This window comes from Anas acuta, chromosome Z (genome assembly GCF_963932015.1).
Source record: "Anas acuta chromosome Z, bAnaAcu1.1, whole genome shotgun sequence".
NCBI lineage: Eukaryota > Metazoa > Chordata > Aves > Anseriformes > Anatidae > Anas > Anas acuta.
Window position 1 is genome coordinate 25,746,174 of NC_089017.1, and position 20,913 is coordinate 25,767,086.

General features: G+C 34.1%; 1 protein-coding gene across 7 annotated transcripts in view; it reads left to right on the forward strand.

The window, feature by feature from the left end:
- KDM4C (lysine demethylase 4C) overlaps positions 1–20,913 on the forward strand; it is a 268,004-nt gene that overhangs the window by 42,503 nt on the left and 204,588 nt on the right. For 6 of the 7 annotated variants that reach the window (XM_068666441.1, XM_068666442.1, XM_068666443.1 and 3 more), the window contains 2 exons: positions 8,026–8,129; positions 12,832–12,969. In XM_068666441.1, the coding sequence (XP_068522542.1) occupies positions 8,026–8,129; positions 12,832–12,969 (242 nt within the window). Of the gene's footprint in view, positions 1–8,025; positions 8,130–12,831; positions 12,970–13,125; positions 13,362–20,913 lie in introns of those variants that run through there. The other variant, XM_068666447.1, reaches the window with a different exon arrangement.

Below are 20,913 nucleotides of genomic sequence, written 5' to 3' on the forward strand. Positions count from 1 at the left end.
AAAAGGTGACTAAATGGTGAGTGTTCATTGGATCTTCCAGTACATATGCAGACTCTGAAGGTTCTCAGAAGATTAAAATCCAATAATAATAATAAAAATTTACGTGGATTCAGGGGGAGACTGAACTATGCTGGCAAAGAAATCTGCTAGAGGATATGTAGGAGCTGATTCTGGCTTTGGAATTCTTTGACACACACCTTGGCAGATTACAAAGGGGAAGCAAAGATTTGATGCTGTATTTTAACTATTCTCTACGTCTACTTCTGACATTTTCTGGGAAGATGATCTCAGTATCTGCATTTGATATGTTTTGGCTGCTCTAATGCTTATTACAGAATTTCATATTGACTGTTATAGCTGTGCAGCATTTTAAAATGAGCTACTCACATTTAAATGTTTTATAATGACTCTATCCAAACCTTTTTTATTCTTTTTTTTTAATTCCTTTTTTTTTTTTTTTTAATAAAGAGTGGGGGAAGAGAGAAGGAGAATAGGCAATTTCAGCAACACGTGTTTACTTCTTTCTAAGAATTAACTGAAAGTGAAGGATGGCACTGTTTGGTACAGGCTTTAAAAAAAAAAAAAAAAACGATCTCAGATTTTTCTTTGACATAACCTGTTTTTCCATGGATATTAGACTTACTTTCCAAATCTGTAGAGGTAAGTTATTTTTGATAGGCATGCTTTGCTAAATGTTTTTTAAATACAAAACCAACCAAACCAAAAAAAAACCTGGAGAAAAGGAGGCTCGGGGCGACCTTATTGCTCTCTACAGATACCTTAAAGGAGGCTGTAGTGGGGTGGGGTTGGTCTGTTCTCCCATGTGCCTGGTGACAGGACGAGAGGAAATGGGCTTAAGTTGTGCCAGGGGAGTTTTAGGTTAGATGTTAGGAAGAACTTCTTTACCGAAAGGGTTGTTAGGCACTGGAACAGGCTGGCCAGGGAAGTGGTGGAGTCACCATCCCTGGAAGTCTTTAAAAGACGTTTAGATGTAGAGCTTAGGGATATGGTTTAGTGGGGACTGTTAGTGTTAGGTTAGGGGTTGGACTTGATGATCTTGAGGTCTCTTCCAACCTAGAAATTCTGTGATTCTGTGGAAAAAAAAAAAAAACAAAAAAAAACCACACGTATTTTCATGGGAATTTATGTTGCATATTGTAAACTTCTATAATATTAGCAGACTGTATGGTGAGAGTGCTCAGACCTCTTATTGCTTCTAATAGTGTCTCAATACAGTAAGAGGAACAGGACAAAGCGTGGGGGAGCAATGGAAATTTCCAAAGCTTCTGTTTGTCACAAGCTGATAGGATATATGGTGGGGGGAAGCAGTGTCTTAATCTCAGAATGTCTTCGTTAGAGTTGGGTAGTAGGCTAAATAGGACTTCAGGCTCACCCAGTGCAACAGTTCTTAGGGCTAGAACTACTACAGTAATGCAAGACAGGCAGGGGTCAGGCCTAAGGAGCATTGGCATTGGAATACACATACACCTTCTTTCACAGCTGGGAACAGGAACGCAGTTCCTTGATTATTAGTCATCCTTAGCTTTATTTAGTGAAGCTGCCCAAGCATGCCAAATCAGCCTTTTTCAGTGCACACCTGCATGGAAGTTGTGTACTACTGCTTATAATTAGTGCTACAAGTTATAAAGGTGTGTGATGAATAGAAGTCTACTTTCCTTGATGAATCATGATAAGTATGATCAAAACTTAATTATTTTTATTTCAGAACCAGGTTTTGAACAGTGAGTAGCAATTAAAAGATAGGATCGGATATTGAACAGTGACGATAAAATTTCAGATGTTATTTATTATATTCAGTGGGTGAAACTGGATTTGTTTCTGTTGGAAAATTACATGCTCATGTTGAGATTTTTACTGTAAAAGCAATGTAAGGTATGCGAATTAGTTTTACAGACAAACACCATCTTTGAAATTTCCTAAATTTTCAGTGTTTGACTCCTACCTTGCTTTTCGGTGAATAGGGTGTTTTCATGGTATTTTTGGTCCAGCTAGTAGCTTACAGTATGGAAGATGCAGTTCTTCTAAGAAAGTTCTAAGAAGTTCTAAACATACAGATGATGAACTTTATGCTCATTTTAACATACTTTCACTTATTTGTAAACTTCCATTTCTGATTATACTTATAGAGGTTAAGACTTCTCTGATCTTTTACTTTGCAACAGCTGCCTGCTAAAATACAGTTTGAATTTCACAGTAGGGTAAATTTAGGGTAGGGATACAGAAGGGTATGTTATTGAGGTGAATATGAAAAGTTAGCGACATGGCTATAATTTACTTAATGTTAAATATTAATGCAACATAACATAAACAAGTCAATACTTAATGTTTATTAATTTTTTTCAGTCATATTTCTATAGGACTGCAACATCTGAAGAAAAGTAGTTTATGCAGGAAGGCTAACTGCTGACTAATGCTTACTGAATCAACTGAATGCTCCTATAATAATTAAAATAATAAAATATTACATTAAATGTGGCAGGTTGTCTAAGTCAAGGCAGCAGTTGATACATTAAAATTAAAGGAAGGTTAGTATATTTTCCATTATCTTGTCTGCACATCACAATTATCATACATACCTTTTGTGCATGAATGCTCTCATCTTTGCTTTCCAGTGAAATCTTGATTGACTGGCACCTACAAATATTTTATCTGAAAGACATTAGACTTGCTTCTAATAAAGGCAACAGTTTGATTTTGCCCTTCAGCTGCTTTCTCATTTATGTAGGATTTTTTTCAATTTTATGTAGACATAAATGTAATAAAAATCTCAAGTGAGCTGTTACTGCAATTTTTATACTTGTTGTTATGTTAATCTGTAATACTGTGGTATTCTTAAGGATTTTTTGTTTCACAAAATGGGTTAGAAAATAAAGAGAATAGCAGCAGCGTGGCAAATCATAAATGACATTTGGAAGGATTTTCAAGTTCTTTTAATGGTTGATTTAATTGCAGAAATTATTTTAGAGAAGAGATGACATCTATCTGATGTTCAGTTATGTTGCAGAAGAAACTAAAGTAAAAATTTGAAACATTCTATGTATGTAGTGGTGTTAGAAAGAGCTTTGTATGTTATATAGTATTAATTAATCTACTTGATGCAGAAGTCATTACCTGTTACATATGAAAATGACTACAAATAATTGTTTAAATGGAATTTGATGTAGAACTTGCATAATTTGTAAGGCTCTTAACATCTGAAAACTGCAGCTGCTGAAGAATTGGAATTTATCTCAATTGATAGTTAAGTGAGTCAAGAAAGTCACATATAAGAGATAATAAACTCAGGGCTGTAACATAATCATCTGGGCATAATAACACTTATATTTCACAGAACTTTCTTCTTTTGTGTCTTTTGTACTCTTTGCTTTATACAGCATACAGATTGCCACTGCTGCTTTGTGAGGAATGTTGCCATGCAAACTTATCCTCTGAATTTCTTTTATGTACAATACACTAAGTTAAATTAAATTAATTCAAATCATGGCAAATTAATTTTAAGATGTTATCTTATTTCTATGTATACTTACCAAAGCAAAATGTAGAAAATAGACTAGAAAACGCAATCTTTATTTGCCCGTGTTCCAAGAGTAGATCTTGCGATCTCTGAACTATGATTGATACTTTGTATGTTCTGCAGTCCTTTAAATGAATATCTACGTAAGTGAAAAATCACCTTAATTTTGAGCTTTCTTTCTTAATTACTTAGTTGGGATTAATTTTAACTACCGTAAAGTTAAATTACACTAAAGGTATTTGCAATTTAGGATGTTCTCCTATGATGCAAATTTTATATTTTTATTTTCAAATAGTATTAATAAGATAAAAATATTACATGCTTAATGTGAAATTTGAGGTGAAGACTTGAGTGTGAAAGTGAAGAAAAAGATAGGAATTATGGCCTCATTCATTCCCTGGTTAGAATTTGATTTGAAAGTTCCCTATGAATATGATTTTTGTGTGTTTGTTAAATAATTACTTAATTTCCAGCCAGACTGTGATATCTTTGATCATATAAGATAATATTTAGTCACTTGCCTTGTGGATTCTACTTGCATGCTTACGAATTACTAATTTGAGAAGAAAAATACCATAATTTGTTCATTTAAAATCATAGCCAAGTGGTTTAACTGAAATCACTACGAACACATTACTAGTAGCATATGGAAGTATTCCAGTTGTTTTAAGAATGCTGATCAACTGGAGGATAAAACCCAACCCAATTCAGTTTTCATGAGAGATAACTGGTGATGATACAACTGGTCACCTGATACAACCTGTAGCCTTAGGTTGGAAAAAAAGTTATAAAGCTGTATGGGTAACGATGCTCACTGTCCCTCAATAATTAATTGAGCCAGCCTTATTTTGAATTTGTCTTTTTCCTTGATCATTTTCATGCACTCTTTAGTGTGTCTCACTGCAGCAGTGTTGTATGCATGTTTGAATCTTGTCTTCGTCAGATACAGCTGGCAATCTGCTTAGTAGCCTCTGCTGCCAGCTTCCCATAAAGATGAGAATGGTTTGACTTGTGTCTGGAAAATGGATCATAAAACCAGAAATTCCATAAAGGTGACATTTTCTAGTAAAGGGGAATAGTCTTCACTGGCCTACCGATAACAACCAAAACAGTTTTATTAGCGCAAATAGCATTGTTTACCTTGTGTAAAGTTATCTTATTTTGGTTTATGTTACTTGACAGAGTATGTATGTGGAGTTATCTGAGAGCATGTTTTTGATTCTCAGCACAGTCTGAAGCCTGTGTTTTCACATAATCTTTGCTTTTGTTGCTCGTGCTAACTACATAAGGCTGTTAAAAAGCTTGAGTGGGACCTTCTGTTTGCTGTATAAATGTACTCTACCTGCAGTGTATGTGTTTGTACCCAAACATTTGTCCACCATATGTTGAATCATGTTCTTATCTTGGAGATCATTCTGATCTTCTCTAGATATTTAGAATATCAGTTTCTTTAAATTGATTGGAGAATTTTGAACCAGATGGTCTGTTATCTTGTAGGTGAAAATCATTGTGCAATCTATCTGCTGTGCCCTAATCTTTGAATACTGATCTTTGGCTCTTCTGAAGGAATTGTTTTGAATCATCATTTTGTGTTCTGTGTAATCATTTATGAGAGGGTGAGTAGGGAAGAGGATGGGTAGAGTACAGATGATGAAATGTAAGTATTGAGAGTAGGGATAGAAGAGGTCTACCAGATCTCAAAAGACTGTGTGAAATTGGGGTTGCACAAAATAATACCACAAAATAACCGCTTTTGTAGACTTAATGTAGAGCTAATGAGTGCTTAATTTCATGTAATTAATAAAAGCATGAATCTGCTACGGAACTTGAATTCTAGATTGCAGTATTTTTTTCTAGATTTGCAGTCTTGTTGTGGGAATTCACTAGGTATTCAGGATTAATGTGAAACCTGTAAATTGGTAATTCTAACATCAACTTAAGTGTTTGCATGATTCTGATCTGGGATCAAAAATAATGGAAAATTTAACAAAGGAGATAGAAGATTATATGGTGTTTTTATTATTTAAATTGCAGTGTTCTGTGAGAAAGCTTATTCCTCTCTGTCTGTGCATTTAATGTATTTGTGAAGGTCTTGTGAAACTTCCAATGTAACGTCCTCTATTCAGTGGATTAGTAGGTCTTTAGATATCCTTTAGCCCATTCTCTTGCAGGGTTTTTCTTTGCTGAAGGAAAAGTTGCGTGACCTTATCTTTAGCCTGGGTAGAACAAAAGACCTTCTGATGAACAGTCTTATAATGAGGAGATACTACCTTCCTTTCTTCCTTTGTTCATTGAAGGGGAGCATTTCTGAGAATGGGACTGGAAAATTTGTGTGTCCAAGCATCGACTTTGACAGAGTCGGGAAAATATTTTATAGTGACATAGAATGTGTTGGCAGCACCTTTGATTTCACTGGTAGGGCCCTGTAATCACAACGAATGTCAGTAAATCCTGTAAATTCCTCTTAATAGATTTAAGTAGTTTAAGTGTATGTTACACCTTTGATCCTTAGGGGAACATTTTATCCAATAACTTAGAACAAAAATCATTCCGACAGGACTGGGGAGTATGCTAGAAAAGAATGTGCAGAGAACGTGCCAATGTAGTGTGTTCATTTTAAGATGGCTACAGAATTCTAGGATGGTTAATGGATGTAAATGTGAGAATTATATTAGAAAGAAACTAAATATGACAGTACAGAATAAACTGTATATTATGGAAAATTGCTGAGATTTCATCTATTTAGACTATACCATCTACCATCTTATATATTAGATGGTTAATTGATTTGAAGTTGTTATTCATCTAATAGTGATGTTAGTTTAGTAGTGTTGTTGTACCAGGCTTGACACTGTTTCTGTGAATGGCAGAATAATGTTTACTTGAGAGGAGGGATACAACTACTTGTCCAAGCACAGTAAATTGATGACAGAGAGTCATTTCTTACTGGTTAAATGCCCTGTTGCTAATTTCATATCAACTAAACAAAATTTTTATACTGTTAGTTATTTTGTTTTCTGCATTTTTCTTGAGTGACCTCTTCTGCTTTCATACATTTACCAGACATTTTTTTCTTCCCAGCAAAACAATTTATAATGCAGGTTGGAGAAAGTTGAGTGGTGTTCTTGGTTAATACATTAACCAAAAATTACTGAATTACTATTAATACTGTTATTAAGGAGACTTTTTCATAATGAGTAGTTGATTTTGTGTCTGTTAGTTATGGCAAATTCCTTTGTGCCTTAACTCTGCTTTCTGGAAATTAAGAGAAATTTTTGAAATGATTACATTTAGGAGCGTTTTATTTTTCAATAGTAGCCCATGAAACTTTCTAAAGTTGCTGAAATCACTTAGGAATAAATGGCATACAGTGGAGTAAACTATTGATGTTAGTAAGTCTTGTTAATGTTGGAAAAAAATACTCTCTCCAGAAGAAACTGAAATAAATTAATGAAGTTGGACTTCATAAAAATGTGTTATTTTCAAATGTTGTATGCTTGATACAGTAAAATAACACATTTTCTGTGATTGTTATATGGATGAATTGTAGTTCATCCTGTATCTAGATACTATATATCTCTTGGTGATTCTTGGTAATGTTCTAGTGCAAACACTAAAAAGACTGTAAAGATTAATAATAAAAATATCTTTTTACAACAACAAAAATAATAGCTTCTAGTCGTGGCTGATTGTTAAAGGGAAACAATTTACTCATTACTGTAGTTCTGTTGATTTGTTAGTGCTAACATTTTGTAAGACTTGAGTGATGTTAGATTTTAACACAGTCAAAAATGACTTTTTGACAAAAGTCAAAGTGAGGTGAATGCAACTTTGCTCTCGTCAACTGGATTGTATCATTAGTTAATGAACCAAGCGTTAATGAAATGGTGCATAAAAAATCGAGAAAATTGAAATCTGAATAACAGACTTTGTTCATAGAATCAGAACAAGATGTAAAGAAGCAAGAACAATAACAACAAAAAACAACCTGTCTCCTTCCCCCCATTTATAATTGCATTAGATACCTCTGTGAACTTTGGGGAATAGTTAAGAATGATGCTTCCATACTACCCGGCCTTTTTTAGATAGATTTTTTTTTCCTGTATAAATGATATGTGCTAGCTAAATGTAATAATTGTAGAGTCTTCCTACATTTTAATGATGTGGTTGATTTTCAGGTGTGCAGGGGTTGGAGTATAAACATGAAAGTGGAAAAATACAGAGTAAAGTATTTCTGGAAAAGGAAAGAAAAGGATACCCAAATTGTATGTTGAAAAATTATTTCAGTTCTTTAAAAAACAAAAGCTGAAAATCAGCTAAAAAATGTAGGAGATGAATTTGCCTTTTATACAATTTTCTCAGCAGCTAACAATGTCAGAATAAATAAAAATACAAGAAGTTTGAAGTGTTGTTCAATATAAAAAAAATATAAAAATATCCTTGTTATTTTAATTAAAGAATACCCAATTTTGCTTCTCTTGCCTTACTAGGTTTCTTCCCAAGCAGCTCTCAAGGATGCGGTGCTTTTCTTCGCCACAAGATGACACTGATTTCTCCCTCCATATTGAAGAAGTATGGAATTCCTTTTGACAAGGTATGTTTGTGTTTATTTCTAAACTGTTCATTCGTATGTTGAATTATTTTGTGTTTATTGTAAGATCGTTCGTAGTGAAGTTGAGGCAAAATTATATTTTTTTTAGGCACAGACTCCATGAGAAGATGAAAACAAGTGTTTTTAATGCTAGAAATCTCACGTGATTTAGCTTGGAATTTTCCAGTAGAGAGCACTCACAGTTGTCACAGTCTGTACCCTGAAAGTATCTGTGCTTTTAAGGGATCACCGTTATTTTTTCTTTCTATTTTACTTCCGCGAAAGCTTGCATGTGATTTTTAGCTGTCTGAAACCCTGCTTAACTAGCTGTATTAATAAAAATTATATACCTAAAATCTTAAAATAAATGCTTAATTTTTTAATGTCTATTGCTTTTCTGATGTAATTTAATAGAACTGTATTATGATATAAAAAACCTCAGAGTATTTACAGGCTGGAGTAAAACTGAAAGAACTGTTACGTAATTTAAAATACATAATACAAAAAGCTGTAGTATTACAAAGACAGAGAATGGTTATTTTGGTATTTTGGACTGTTGGGTAGTAGCAGACTGGATACTTAAGAACAAATTTATATATACAGGAAGCGGGAAAAAGAAATTTTAGTATTCATTGTAGATGAATTTAGAACTTAGCTGCTTTCAAAAATGTCTGAAGTTTTCTGTTTGTTATTCTTCCCTACAAGATTTTCTTCCCAATTTTTTCACTTAGAACATTTTCGCTTGAACTTTGAACTTCCTGTAGGTGTCAGATAGTAAAAGCATTTCTACTGCATTGCTTTTTCCTTAAGTATATGTATTTTATATACTGAATGTTTTATAAAATTCTAAATATCTAAATTCAATGGTTTTGCAAGCCTGCTTAGAAGACTACCTCTTGATTTGGAAATTCCCCAGCCTGAACATCTGTTTATGTTATTCCAGGATCATAAAAGCCTTTTGATCACTAATCAGTTATGATTCTCACTCTGTTCTTGCTGCAAAGTAGTCCTGTAAACTGTCCTCACCATACCCCTCTTTCATTCTTGATGTTTCTGTTGCTTCTGTATTTGTTTATTGGTATCATGTGGACCTTTGTATACAAACTCAGCTTCTCACGTTCCCCTGTGCAGTATATAGGATTATGCAGTGCTTTCCATCTCTTTCAGTTGTTTATGTGACAGTAGGAAATGTAGCCCACAAAAACACTTAAGTGAATGTTTATATATATATTATATAGAAGCATAAAATACTACAACCCACAAAACACAGCAGGCAATATTTTAGGTGAATGAATACAGAAACAGGTAATCTCAGAGCTATAGGATAACTTTATGATATCCTGTAATTTGTAGCCTAAATAATACCACCTGAAGTGAATCCATTGTTCAAGAAGTAAATATAATTAGAGATTATGTCCTTAAATGTATTCTACTACAGATACTTGTCAACAATATAAAATGTTCTCAAACATTTATACCATTGTCAACAACAACATTGATTATCAATAGCACTATTACTAGTAAAACAGCAGTAACTGGCACTAGACAGTTATGTAATGTTTTTAGTAAAACAGTAAGTACAAATTTAAAAAGGTTATTTGATTAAAAGAATCTTGTGAGAAATACAGCATTAGTCTTAAGACAGGGAATATATTTGGGATGAAGCCATTGATTGTATGCCTTTTGGAAGATTACTTCACTTTTTATGCTTAAATCAACCTATGTATAAAATTGAAGAAACGTAGGCATTTAGTATCATACTGCCTGCCTTGGAAAACAAGCTTCTTTTTGAATAAATTACTAATAGAAAAGAGTAGTTTGTTTTCTGAATGATGTATTATCATATGGAAATGTAGTTGCTGCATTCAGTTTTTGTGATATATAGGTAACTACTGATTCCCTTCATAACCTTGTGCTTTATCATGAAATGTCAGATGAAACCTTCCAAAATGAAAGGTTTTATAACTGGATTTATAGTTTTGGATTTACTGAATTTTACTCTGAACAATGTGAGTTTGGGTAGTTTGTGTTTGAAGTAGCATCTTGCTGAATGCCAACGGATTTGTTTTCAGTACCACACATTTGAGGTGGTGAAGGAGTTGATGTTCTTATTTCAGAGTATTGATTTAACCTGTATTCTATGCTTTTTAAATGAAAGTGCTAGAAATAGTTAAAAATTTAAGTTTGGTTCTGTCACCTAGTGTTCGGAGAAAGCAGACTGTACCCAAGTGTAATTGTAATTAATGGGATTCAGTGAGAAAGTGAATAGAGAAAACCAGGCTGTGATCTCTCATGGCTCAAAGTGATAGAAGTGGAAATGTGCTGAACGCTGATAAGACAGCCTACGCCTACCAGGTGGCAGCTGAACTGCTGCTTGTTGCAATAGAACACCTGCTAAACTGTCAGCAGTGGGAGGGTGTATTGAGATAAATTTTGGAGTTGCTAGCATTGAGAATAATCTTTCTTAAACATTCCCACAGCGATTGTTGGAGTACTACAGTAGCAGTTATAATATATGCACCTGTATCTGTGTTTGCATGTATACACTGCATATGAACCCACAAAAATATTAACCTTGCGAAGTGCAAATGCAAAAAGTAAAATACTATTTTTAATGCCTTAGATTTTCTGCTAAGCATGTTTTTCTTATTTTTCCTCTTTGCAGCCTCCCATAATACTATCAGAAATTTGCATCAGAAATTTGCATCAATAGGTGAAACATTAACCCTGTGTATTTATTCTTGCATTAAGCATAATAAGCACAGAAAGGATTCGTAAAACTATCAGATGAAAACTTTGAGGGTTCTAAAAGCAGATTCTTAATAGAAAAAATATTCCAAACTGTGATTTTAATTTTGGTAATTGTTTAAAGTATTTCACTTTTTGCTACTTAAAACCGTGGGTTTCCCTTAAAAAAAAAAAAAAAAGTGTCTTTATTTGCCTTTCCAACTCCTTAGTTGCTGTATTGCTTATACAAAGCACTGTCACACAATGAAAATCTATTTCATCTCTAGGAAGTCTCATATTTTGCTGTAATCAGTAAATGTGTCTTGTTGAACAGTCATCTGTCATTGCTCAGATTATCTGCTGAGTTTAAGTGGATGTTTGCTTTTTAGTGAGCCTGTCTTCTGATGTGTTTGTCATGTAAAAAGACACATCAGGTTATAGGGAATCTCATTTGACTGTTTACTTCTGAATCTTATAGTTTATTAACTTTTAGCGGATAGTTGAGAAGACAGCATGCCATTTCTGGTCTTTGGCTAGCCTGTCCTCAATATAGTCTTTGTGTCTGACTTTATAGAGGTATGGCTTTAATCTCCCAGAAAGAACATCAGTGAGTGACCAGAAGTGCTGTCTTTTTCTTCATCTCCAGAGGAGAGCATCAGTCCATGAGAGTGCAGGAGATGAACGTTTCTTATTTTGCTTCTTGAAAAAGAATATCATGACCAATTTTTGCTTACCTTACTCCATGTTCTTGTAATTTATTCTGGAATCTTTTTATATCTGATGTCCGATCTTGCAAACTGCTAGGAATTTGGTTTCTTTCAGTCTATACAAAATACAGTCAATTTCATTTTTTTCTTCCTGTAACTTTGTGTTGAGTCAATGGTCTCAGCACACTTTTATTTTGATTGCTATTTGTTCTACTTGGAAAGAACAGAGTTTCTATTTAGAACTACCCTTGCTTATTTTCTAAAGCAGTGCCAGAGCTTAATTGTAGTCAAGTTTTTCCTCTTTGAGAATCTTCTTTGAGGTCCCCTGTTCTGTAGGTATTTAGAATTATGGCCATGAGTAGTACTGGAATTATGTCCATTATGCTTAAAGAGAATGAGTAGAAGAACAGAGGCACATTAAAATCAAATTTAAAGTAATGCTTAAGCAATTAAAATGCTACTTTAAAAGTGGGACATAATAGATTGTATATCCAATGCAAGAATCCCCTTTGGTGTTAGATGTAATGCTGAATAATTGGTGCAGTGCCATTGGTAATTCTTACTTCTCATTTCCTGTCTGAACTGGTTTGAAGATACTGCCTTGAGGACCCAAATGTATCGTGCTTCACTTTTTTACTTCTAATGTGTTACATTGGTATAAAACATTTTCTCTAACTATCAAGGCTCAATAGTTTCTCCTATTTTATACTCAATCATCAATACGACTTAAAAGCCCAGTCAGTCCCTCAGGTGAATATGGGAGAGAAAGGTGAGCATGAGGTCTCTCTTCAAGAACAGTGAAATAGTTCTGGTGCAATTTTAGGGAAACAATTTCAGGGTGGCAAACAGAATATTTTGTTCAACAATTAATGTGTATTAGTATTTTGGGATGGAAAAGTATGGGTATTTTTGACCACCATGTCTTTGCTTCCTCTTGGTCAAGAAAATTGGTACATTCTTTCCAGTGTCTTTGTCAGTTCCCAATCCTGCCAGGTCGTCTTCCCAGCAAATACCTCTTGCAAGACTTTCTTTCTTGGAAGTACTTTTTGAATTTGTAAATACATGTAGCTATGCTGAGAAACTATCCAAATTTTACTGTAATTTGGATAAAAAACACTGTCTCAAATATTTTATTTCTGTATGTGTTAAATCACAATTGTGTGCAGGGGGAAAAAGCATTCTTTGGATAATTGTAAAGGCAAATATAGTTTTCATTGCTTCAAGAGCAGAACTTACATTGCTTTTTTTTTTTTTTTTTGTAAATGCTATAGGTTACACAAGAGGCAGGGGAATTTATAATCACCTTCCCATATGGATACCATGCAGGATTCAACCATGGTTTTAACTGTGCAGAGTCAACAAACTTTGCCACTATCCGATGGATTGATTATGGAAAGGCAGCAAAGTTGGTAAGTCATATTGCAGAAAAATGATGTATAAGAAAGTCTTTTCGTTGGTTATTTCTGGTGGAATCTGTGAAAGCCAGTGAGAAAGGGAGAACTTTCAGCTAGTAACTTATACTACCGCTAAAGTTTTAGTTATAGTTGCTTTTTTTTTCTTGCCAGCAACATATATTCCTCTCAGTAATGAATTTTGAATGAAACTTACTTTATATATTGTTCTTCAAAAACCAGTCCTATTTATGGAGTTTTTAAGCTGAAACTACACAAATGGAGGGTATATGACTGAATTCTGCTCTAAGCTGCACTGCTTGTGAAGACACTTCATTTGAAGTTTGAATTCTGATACCTGGAAAAGAACCATAAATGATTAAACTGAAAATAAAGTTTAAAGAAACAAATTGAACTTTTATCTTCTTTAATGTGAATATATGCTATACTACAAGTTGATAAAGTACCTGTGAGCACAGAATAGATATTTGCAGGTTTTAAAGTCAGGTGTGCTTTACTGAATATACTTCAGAAAAAATTTGGTACATAGCATACATTTTTTTTAATTTTCATACATAGCATGTGAGTAAATACACAACATGAAAGCACACAATTTATTCAGTGAGTGCTTGTTACTGTTTTTCAATGTTGTAGGGTTTTTCTCAGAATTATGGCTTAGGTAACCTTAGGTCATTATGCTTCCCAGAACACATAATGCAGAAACATTTTCTGCATTGACATGGACATTATTGACAAAACCAAAATAACGTGATTTGCATAATATAATAGCTAATGAAATTAGCTAATAAGCTGATAAGACAGTTCAGTGCAAAATGAGGTTTATCAATTAAGTAATGACAGTTAGCTCTCACTAAACTCTTTCATTTGGAAGACATCATGTCTTGAGATTTTCTCAAAAGACAGAATTTTATGATCCTTGTCCCTATTAATTATTATTCTTAATGATATTAAATATGCTTCAAAAAGGAAAAGGTTTGAAGAAATCTTTTTTTTTTTTTTTTTCCTATGTGCTATGTCTGTACTAATGGTAGTGAAAATACTGAAAACGTCAGTATGTATCTAGCATGCTCAGCTTGGTCTTAACCTTAAATGGGAAACTTGTGTTTTTAATAGCTCATGGTTAAGGTATTGACCATGAAGTCTGTTAAATATTTGATAGCTCAAAATTTCAATAGATAACTACAGTGAAATCATGTTGAGAGGAATATGGGCGTGGATGCATAGCCCCTTTTGTGCTGGGTAAACTGACTTGTATTTTAAAAGGTATGGATGTGCTGCGGCTCTAAAATTTGCATACCTGAATGTCAAGAATGGTAAATTTTAACTTGGGGTGCAGGAAAGCTAGTGACAACCTGCAGCTTCATCCTCTTCAGTGTACAGGCTTTGTATTTCTTATGTTTTTAAAAGAACTTCCTACTTTCCTGTGTGCAGCAGCACCAGTACTGACCTTTTATGCCTCCAGCATGGCCTCTCACTTCTCATGTCATACCCTAAACTTAAATTCAGGATCAACAGAGTTAAAAGATAATTTGTTAAAGGTAATGAAGTTTTATTTCTTTATATCACTCCAAAATTACTTCTTAAATTCTGAATTTTTAGCTGAGTAGTCTTGGCATACACAGTGTAAGCACAGTTCTATTTAATGAAAACTCTAGCACACAGATAAAACCTTCCTCTTAGGACATTGACTTACTTCCGTCCCCTGTGGTCTTTATACATACGCACAGTATTGTATGTGTGCATACATAATATAAGAAATGGAAGTAGTTCTGTGGTGTTTGCAGTTAAATGTTTGAAAGTTTCAAAGGGGCAGCTAAATCAATGACTCAGTGAGTCTCCCTCTGTAGAGAAATCTTTGAGACCATTGTCAAATGTGAAGTCTAGTTTCTTTGGCAAATGCTGTTTAATGCAAAGTGCTTAATGTGTTTTTTTTTTATTTTTTGTAATAATTTATTGTAACAAGCACACAAGAATTAAACTTTATATTTTCTTTTTTAAATTGAAAATGCTAGAAAGTGTGAATATGATTTTCTGTATTTTTAATGGAATTGTATAAAAAGATGGATTAACAGAAAGGGACTGAAATTGTTCATAATACTTGTGTATGTTGTTCATACTGTACAAATAGGGTAAACAAATTGAAAGGAGGGAAAGTAAATGGCTATCTATTAAATTGTAATTGTGTGGTACTTCAGAAGCATAAACAAGTTAGAGTTATTGCAAGTGGGGTATTCTGTTTCTTGATTATGGTGTTTCTCTAGAAAAACATGAGGATGGCTATTATTATTTTTATAACAACTTCAGGAAAATTCATGAAAATACTAATTAAAAAGGTATGAAGTCTGTCTGCCCAAAGGATACTTACATTTCAGTAAGTTTTATTTGATGGTCTGATAATTTCATAAAAAACAAAACAAAAAGCAAAACAAACAACAAAACAAAAAAGTACAGCTTTACATCTCCATTTGTCATTCTTCAGAGTGCTGATGTTGTGTTTATCTATTTATTCTGTATGTTGTATGTACAAGAATTGTAAAAGAAAAACAAAATGGTTTGGATCTCTTAGTTCTTAGTATTGTACTTCAGAAATTGCTTGTGTCAGCAAAATGCAGCAATATCTAGGTCAGTTTGTTGCTGTATTCTCATGAGAGAATATTGCATGTTGATGACTAATTATTTGTCTTCCTACAGCAACACATTCATTTTTACAAAATAGCTTCTAATTACTTACAGCTGGGTTTCTGTCTTCGAAAAAGTGATGAAATACAGTCAATATTCGTTCTACATTAATTTGGAAAAAAAAAAAAAAAAAAAAAAAACAGGCAAAGATTTCCATTAAAGTTGTAGTAAATATTTAGGCTACGTGATAATATTGCTTTCCTGCATAAAATGAAATGATATTAAAGATTCTGTGAAATCAATTGCAAATGTTAATTAAATCAGAGATCATTTAGTTCCTAAGCAGTGTAAACTTTGGTTAAGCACACACTATAGATAAAAATTCCCCAAATGATTTTCTGTCGTTAAAAATACTGAACTTGTGATCCTTGTTTCCATATGTGTAGCCTGCCTACCCATCAACTCTGGGAGCAGGAACATACCTCTGGCTTGTTTATTTTTTATTTTTCATTTTTTTACGGTTTGTGTAAGACTTCCACTCAGGGGCAGCATATGAAAAGTAATACCAGCTGGCGTCTCCAGTGTGCTGTTTGCTGTGACTTGGCTGCTGCTTCAAGCTGTGTTCTTACTTTTGTGAGTCAAGTGGGAACATCTGCACAGATGGGGTGAGAGGTAGAGGATGATGGGCAGGAACGACACAGGTCGTAGAAAACATGATCTAGACAGAATTAAATAGAAGTAACATAGATTAGAAGAACAAATAACAAGGGGAATTGGAGGAATATGTGAGCTGTACTAAAAGTCCCAGAACTCCAAGAGGAGAAAGAAAATAGTTCAATTTCCAGACGTTTTCCTACTGGCAAGAACATGCAGGAAGAGAAATAGGAGGTAACTGCTGAAAGGAATAAACCAATCATGCTTGGCAAATGTGTGTGGTGTGGAGGGATGTTGAAGTGCTGATTGATGTATGGTAATGGTGGGACTTAAAGACTCAAAGGGTAGGTAGTGCTCAGCTAGCAAGTACTTTAACTGTGCTTGTTATGTAGTATGAGGGTAGGAGAAGCATTCAAAGGTTTAAATATTCTTAATAGTCGTCATCCTATAATTACAGGTTGTTGACTGATATTTATTTTTGAAAAATTTAAATGGTAGAGTGGGGCAGGTGGGATATTTCTTCAGATTTTTTTTTTCTTTTTCCTAATGGAACAGCATTGGAAGTGCATTTTAAATTTCCTTGCTCCGATGTATTTTATTGCTCTTGCTAAAGCCATTGGGCCAATAGTAACCAGCTGTGTGTTTTGTAAGTATATACTTACACTTTGATTTGTTCAGAGAAACTTAAATGCTGAAGAAGGAGTAATGTTCTGGTGTTCCGGTCACTGAATATAAATATTTGCACATAATTCTTTTATTTCTAATTAAATAAATATCGTTCTGAAGAGACTCGATAAAAGATACTTCCCTAGTCTGAGAAAAATCTTGTATTCCTTGAGCAGAAATTTAAATTTGTAGCTGTGTGAGGGAAGCCCCCTACTCTACCCTCTCAAAAAATGTTTGTAGACCATCTATGTTGGTTAATGTTCTATTTTTGTCTGCTGTATTTTTTTTAATGAATGTCAATGTTGCCCTCGTACAACGTCCTCTGTGCAAGACCTCTCATTTACAGGTGCCAAAATCGTGTTTTCAGTCATGATTTCCACCTGTCCAAATTGTAGCTCCGGTGGATAGGGTTGATGAACTTTATACACTTTAATTTGATACCGAGAATCAGAAACGGATTTAAATTTTCAACAAAATCCTGTGTTTTCATGTTCAAGCTTTTTTTTTTTTTTTTTTTCCTTTGGCTTTTACCTTGCTGCTGTTTATGAATGTTGTTTGAAGAACCTAGATGTAGGCCAGTATTCCCTAATTACAGGGGATCTTTTGACAAGGCACTTTGTCTGACCTTGCATAGTGTGTCAGGACTGCACGGTCCCATGTAACCTTGCTGGCTGAAGGATGTTCACAGAACTGGGTTGAGATGGAGGTTCTGTGTAGAAAATGTCCAGCAGTAGGGTGATCAGATGAGGGCTCTCTAGTTCTTTATTTGCTGGTGGTTGTTTTAGTTTCTTTCCTTCCCTCTTCATCTTGGATTGAAAGCCCCACATTCCCCCATCTGCTGCTTTTCCGAATCCTCTTGTCTCAGTGTCTCACAAGTCCCTATCATCCCTTGCCCAAACCAATACCCATCCATACTTCCAAAAGCTTTCAGAGGAAGCACAGGCATTTCCAAATACTGCTCTACTGCTTGCTGTGTGTGTTTTCTGGCACCACTTGAGGACTCTCCTTCACTGTAAATGTATGTAAATTTTACTGCCATCTATCAGGGATAGAGTCACACTAGGTGATTTTAGTAGTCATTATAATGATTCCTTTGTACTGTAGCTCATTTCAGAACGTGATTTGTTTTCAGATGTTGAAGGGTTCTGTATTGGAAAGCTTTTTGTTCTTTAGCTGATACGTAGAACGTGAATAGAGAAGTCTGCCGACCTTTTCTACTTGAAACTGAGGTTACTTAAGTATTATTGCTCTCTTTCATAAAATTATGTTGGTAATTACTCATGCATATTCTTTGGTGGTAGCTGCTTAGCAACGTGTTTTCTGTGGATAGGTTAGATCAAAGTGCTGGCCTGCAGGTTGTATTTTTCCCTTTGGTGGGATGAAGTGCAGTTGTTTTGATGTTAGGTTTGATGGATTTGTTTGCCACTGCATTCATTAGCTTCACATCAAAAAATTGACAGGCTGTTAAATGAAACTTTGGCTTAGATTTTCAGCTTGACTGTTTGGAGACATTTGTGAAGATATTTTGTTTTTGTGCTGCAACAGCCTCAAGCAGTTATGACTGTTTTAAAGGGAAGAAAAGTTATTTACTATCGTGATTTATTTGGGTAAAAGTAATTTTCTTGAGGATAGCTGTGCCCGGTTTATTTTATCCAAACAATATATTTGTTATGAAATGTGTATTGAGAAACAATATGCATGACTTAAATAATCATATCAGAGAAGAAATTATACTTACTGACCACACAAAAACAGTTTTCCACCTCTCAGGATTTATCAAGGTAAAACTTTGTTAAAGAAGGATGTTTAGTTGCTTTTGTTCAATAAAACTGTACAGTTATCTCTTAAAAAAAAAATAATCCACTAAATCCCCCCCCTTTTGGGGGGGGGGGGGAATGAAGATGAATGATGTAAGGATTTAGGCTTAAAAAGAATATTGCTACTCCTGCAACCATGTTTTAGTACTGAATGTCAGAAATAGCTACAAGTGAGCTCATGAATGATTATTTCATCAGTTCATCTTACTAGTTTGAATTATGTTCTCTTGTCAAGGTAATTTTTTTTTTTTTTTAGCATGCATGTTGATACATTAGTTTGCAATGGTATTAACATCATTCAAGATGTAAAAGTTGAATGCATTTACTTACTAGAGATCATAATTAGCCTCCTTATATTGACTTGGCTGCTAATGAAATATTGCAAGGATTCAGGAGCCAGACATACTTACACATTTCCCATTTCTGGTCATGATGTTAGCATGCCACTTCCTGCACATTCTGCAGTTGTTTTTTCTTTTTTTTTCTTTTTTACTTTATAATTGTAGTGTTGTGAGCATACTCTCAGCTTTATGGTCGTCATGGAACACTTTTTCTATTTTATTTTTTTTTAAATCTTGATGTTCTTTATCTTCTATTTTTGCCCATCTTACAGCTGTCTTCTGCTTCCCTGGTTTGATTCCTACTTTCACAAACTTGGTATTTCCTGAGGACATCACCTATAAAAACGTTTCTCTCTAAAACCTGGTTCTTGTGGCCTGAGATCTATTACTGTGATGGGGACAATGGGCAATAGCTTGCTTGCTTCCAGTTTTCTAGTTTTGTGACATATGTTGAGTGTAGAACTAACAGTTTTAGGAATATGTTACTAAAGGTAGTTTTAAAATCCTTCTATAGCATGAGTGTCTGTACAATTCAGCTTTTTAACTTTGTATATATCCAAATGATACAGTGTGCATGCTGTGCAGTATCTTTATTTGTCTACCTGCTACAATCTGAATTATTTATAGTTGTTGTCTTTGAAGGTTCAGATGCCATCAACTCATATTTCTGTATAATAATAATATTTTCACCTATGAGCTTAACAGAATAATATTGTGTAGTTTTCTGAATCTTCCCATTTTGGTAGAGCAAGTAATAGCAAATTCATATTCTGAGACTTTTCATGACTGCAGTGCTACACTATGCGCAAGAAGCATTATCATCTAAGTAGTGTCTTTTGTGGTTTGGAAGTTCATTGTACATTTCTGCTGAATCTTTTCCATCTGTACATGGCCAAATTTTTGTGTGTGATGCTACAGTATGTGTGACTAAGGTTATGTATGCAGGCGTGTTTTTGGTACAGGACTCTTATGCCAGCTGTTCTAATGTACTAAATTAAAATTAAATCAATGGTGCTATCAAAATCCCTGAAATATTAAGGAGAATACCAGATTTTTAATGCAATTTTGAATAATAAATAAGGAGAGAAGAATTTCTTAAAATATAATTTTAAATGTTAGAATATATGTTGGCAACTGAGTGAGTAGGAATGGTGAGATCTAATTTTTGTTCGATTTTTTTTCTATGTGATATTGTAGAAGTTCCATTTTTCAAAGTAATATATGTACCTATCTGGCATACTTGGTGGATTCCACCCCCCAAGTTGTTTAGAAGTTTTTGTTTTATAGCAGCTCTCACCAATGAACAAAATGATTTTTTTCTCTGAAAAAAAAAGTCAATAATTTGCAATAAACTTGCCTTTCAGTATATCATTTATATGAATCTTTGAGTAAATCAATGCAGTTTGTCTTTCCTTACTTTTCAACAGAATGCAGATTATAATTATCTTTGATTTACTGAGAAAAAACATTGTCACTAGGTACTTTCTTTTCCTTAGATTAATGTCAACCTGTAAAGAGAGATCACTTTCATTCCAGGTTTTTCCAGAAGGCAGAATTTCAGCTAAGAACTAGAAGCTCACAAAATAGACTCTCTGAGCTTGAGTCAGTTGCTGAAATACAGGTGTCTAAGACCATTTGAGATGAATAAGGTATTTTACTTTCTCTGTCAAGCTAGAAGAGTACTGGTATTCCAGGAGCTCTGTGTGGTACTGAGAGCTCAGGAAGGTGTCACAGATGCCAGAAAGTGGTTCAAGTGGCAGTGGATGCACAGGCAATTGAAGTGAGCCATCTGTCAGTGTATTTTCTTATTTATACGTTTTGTTTAAGCAGAAGTTGTGCTAAAA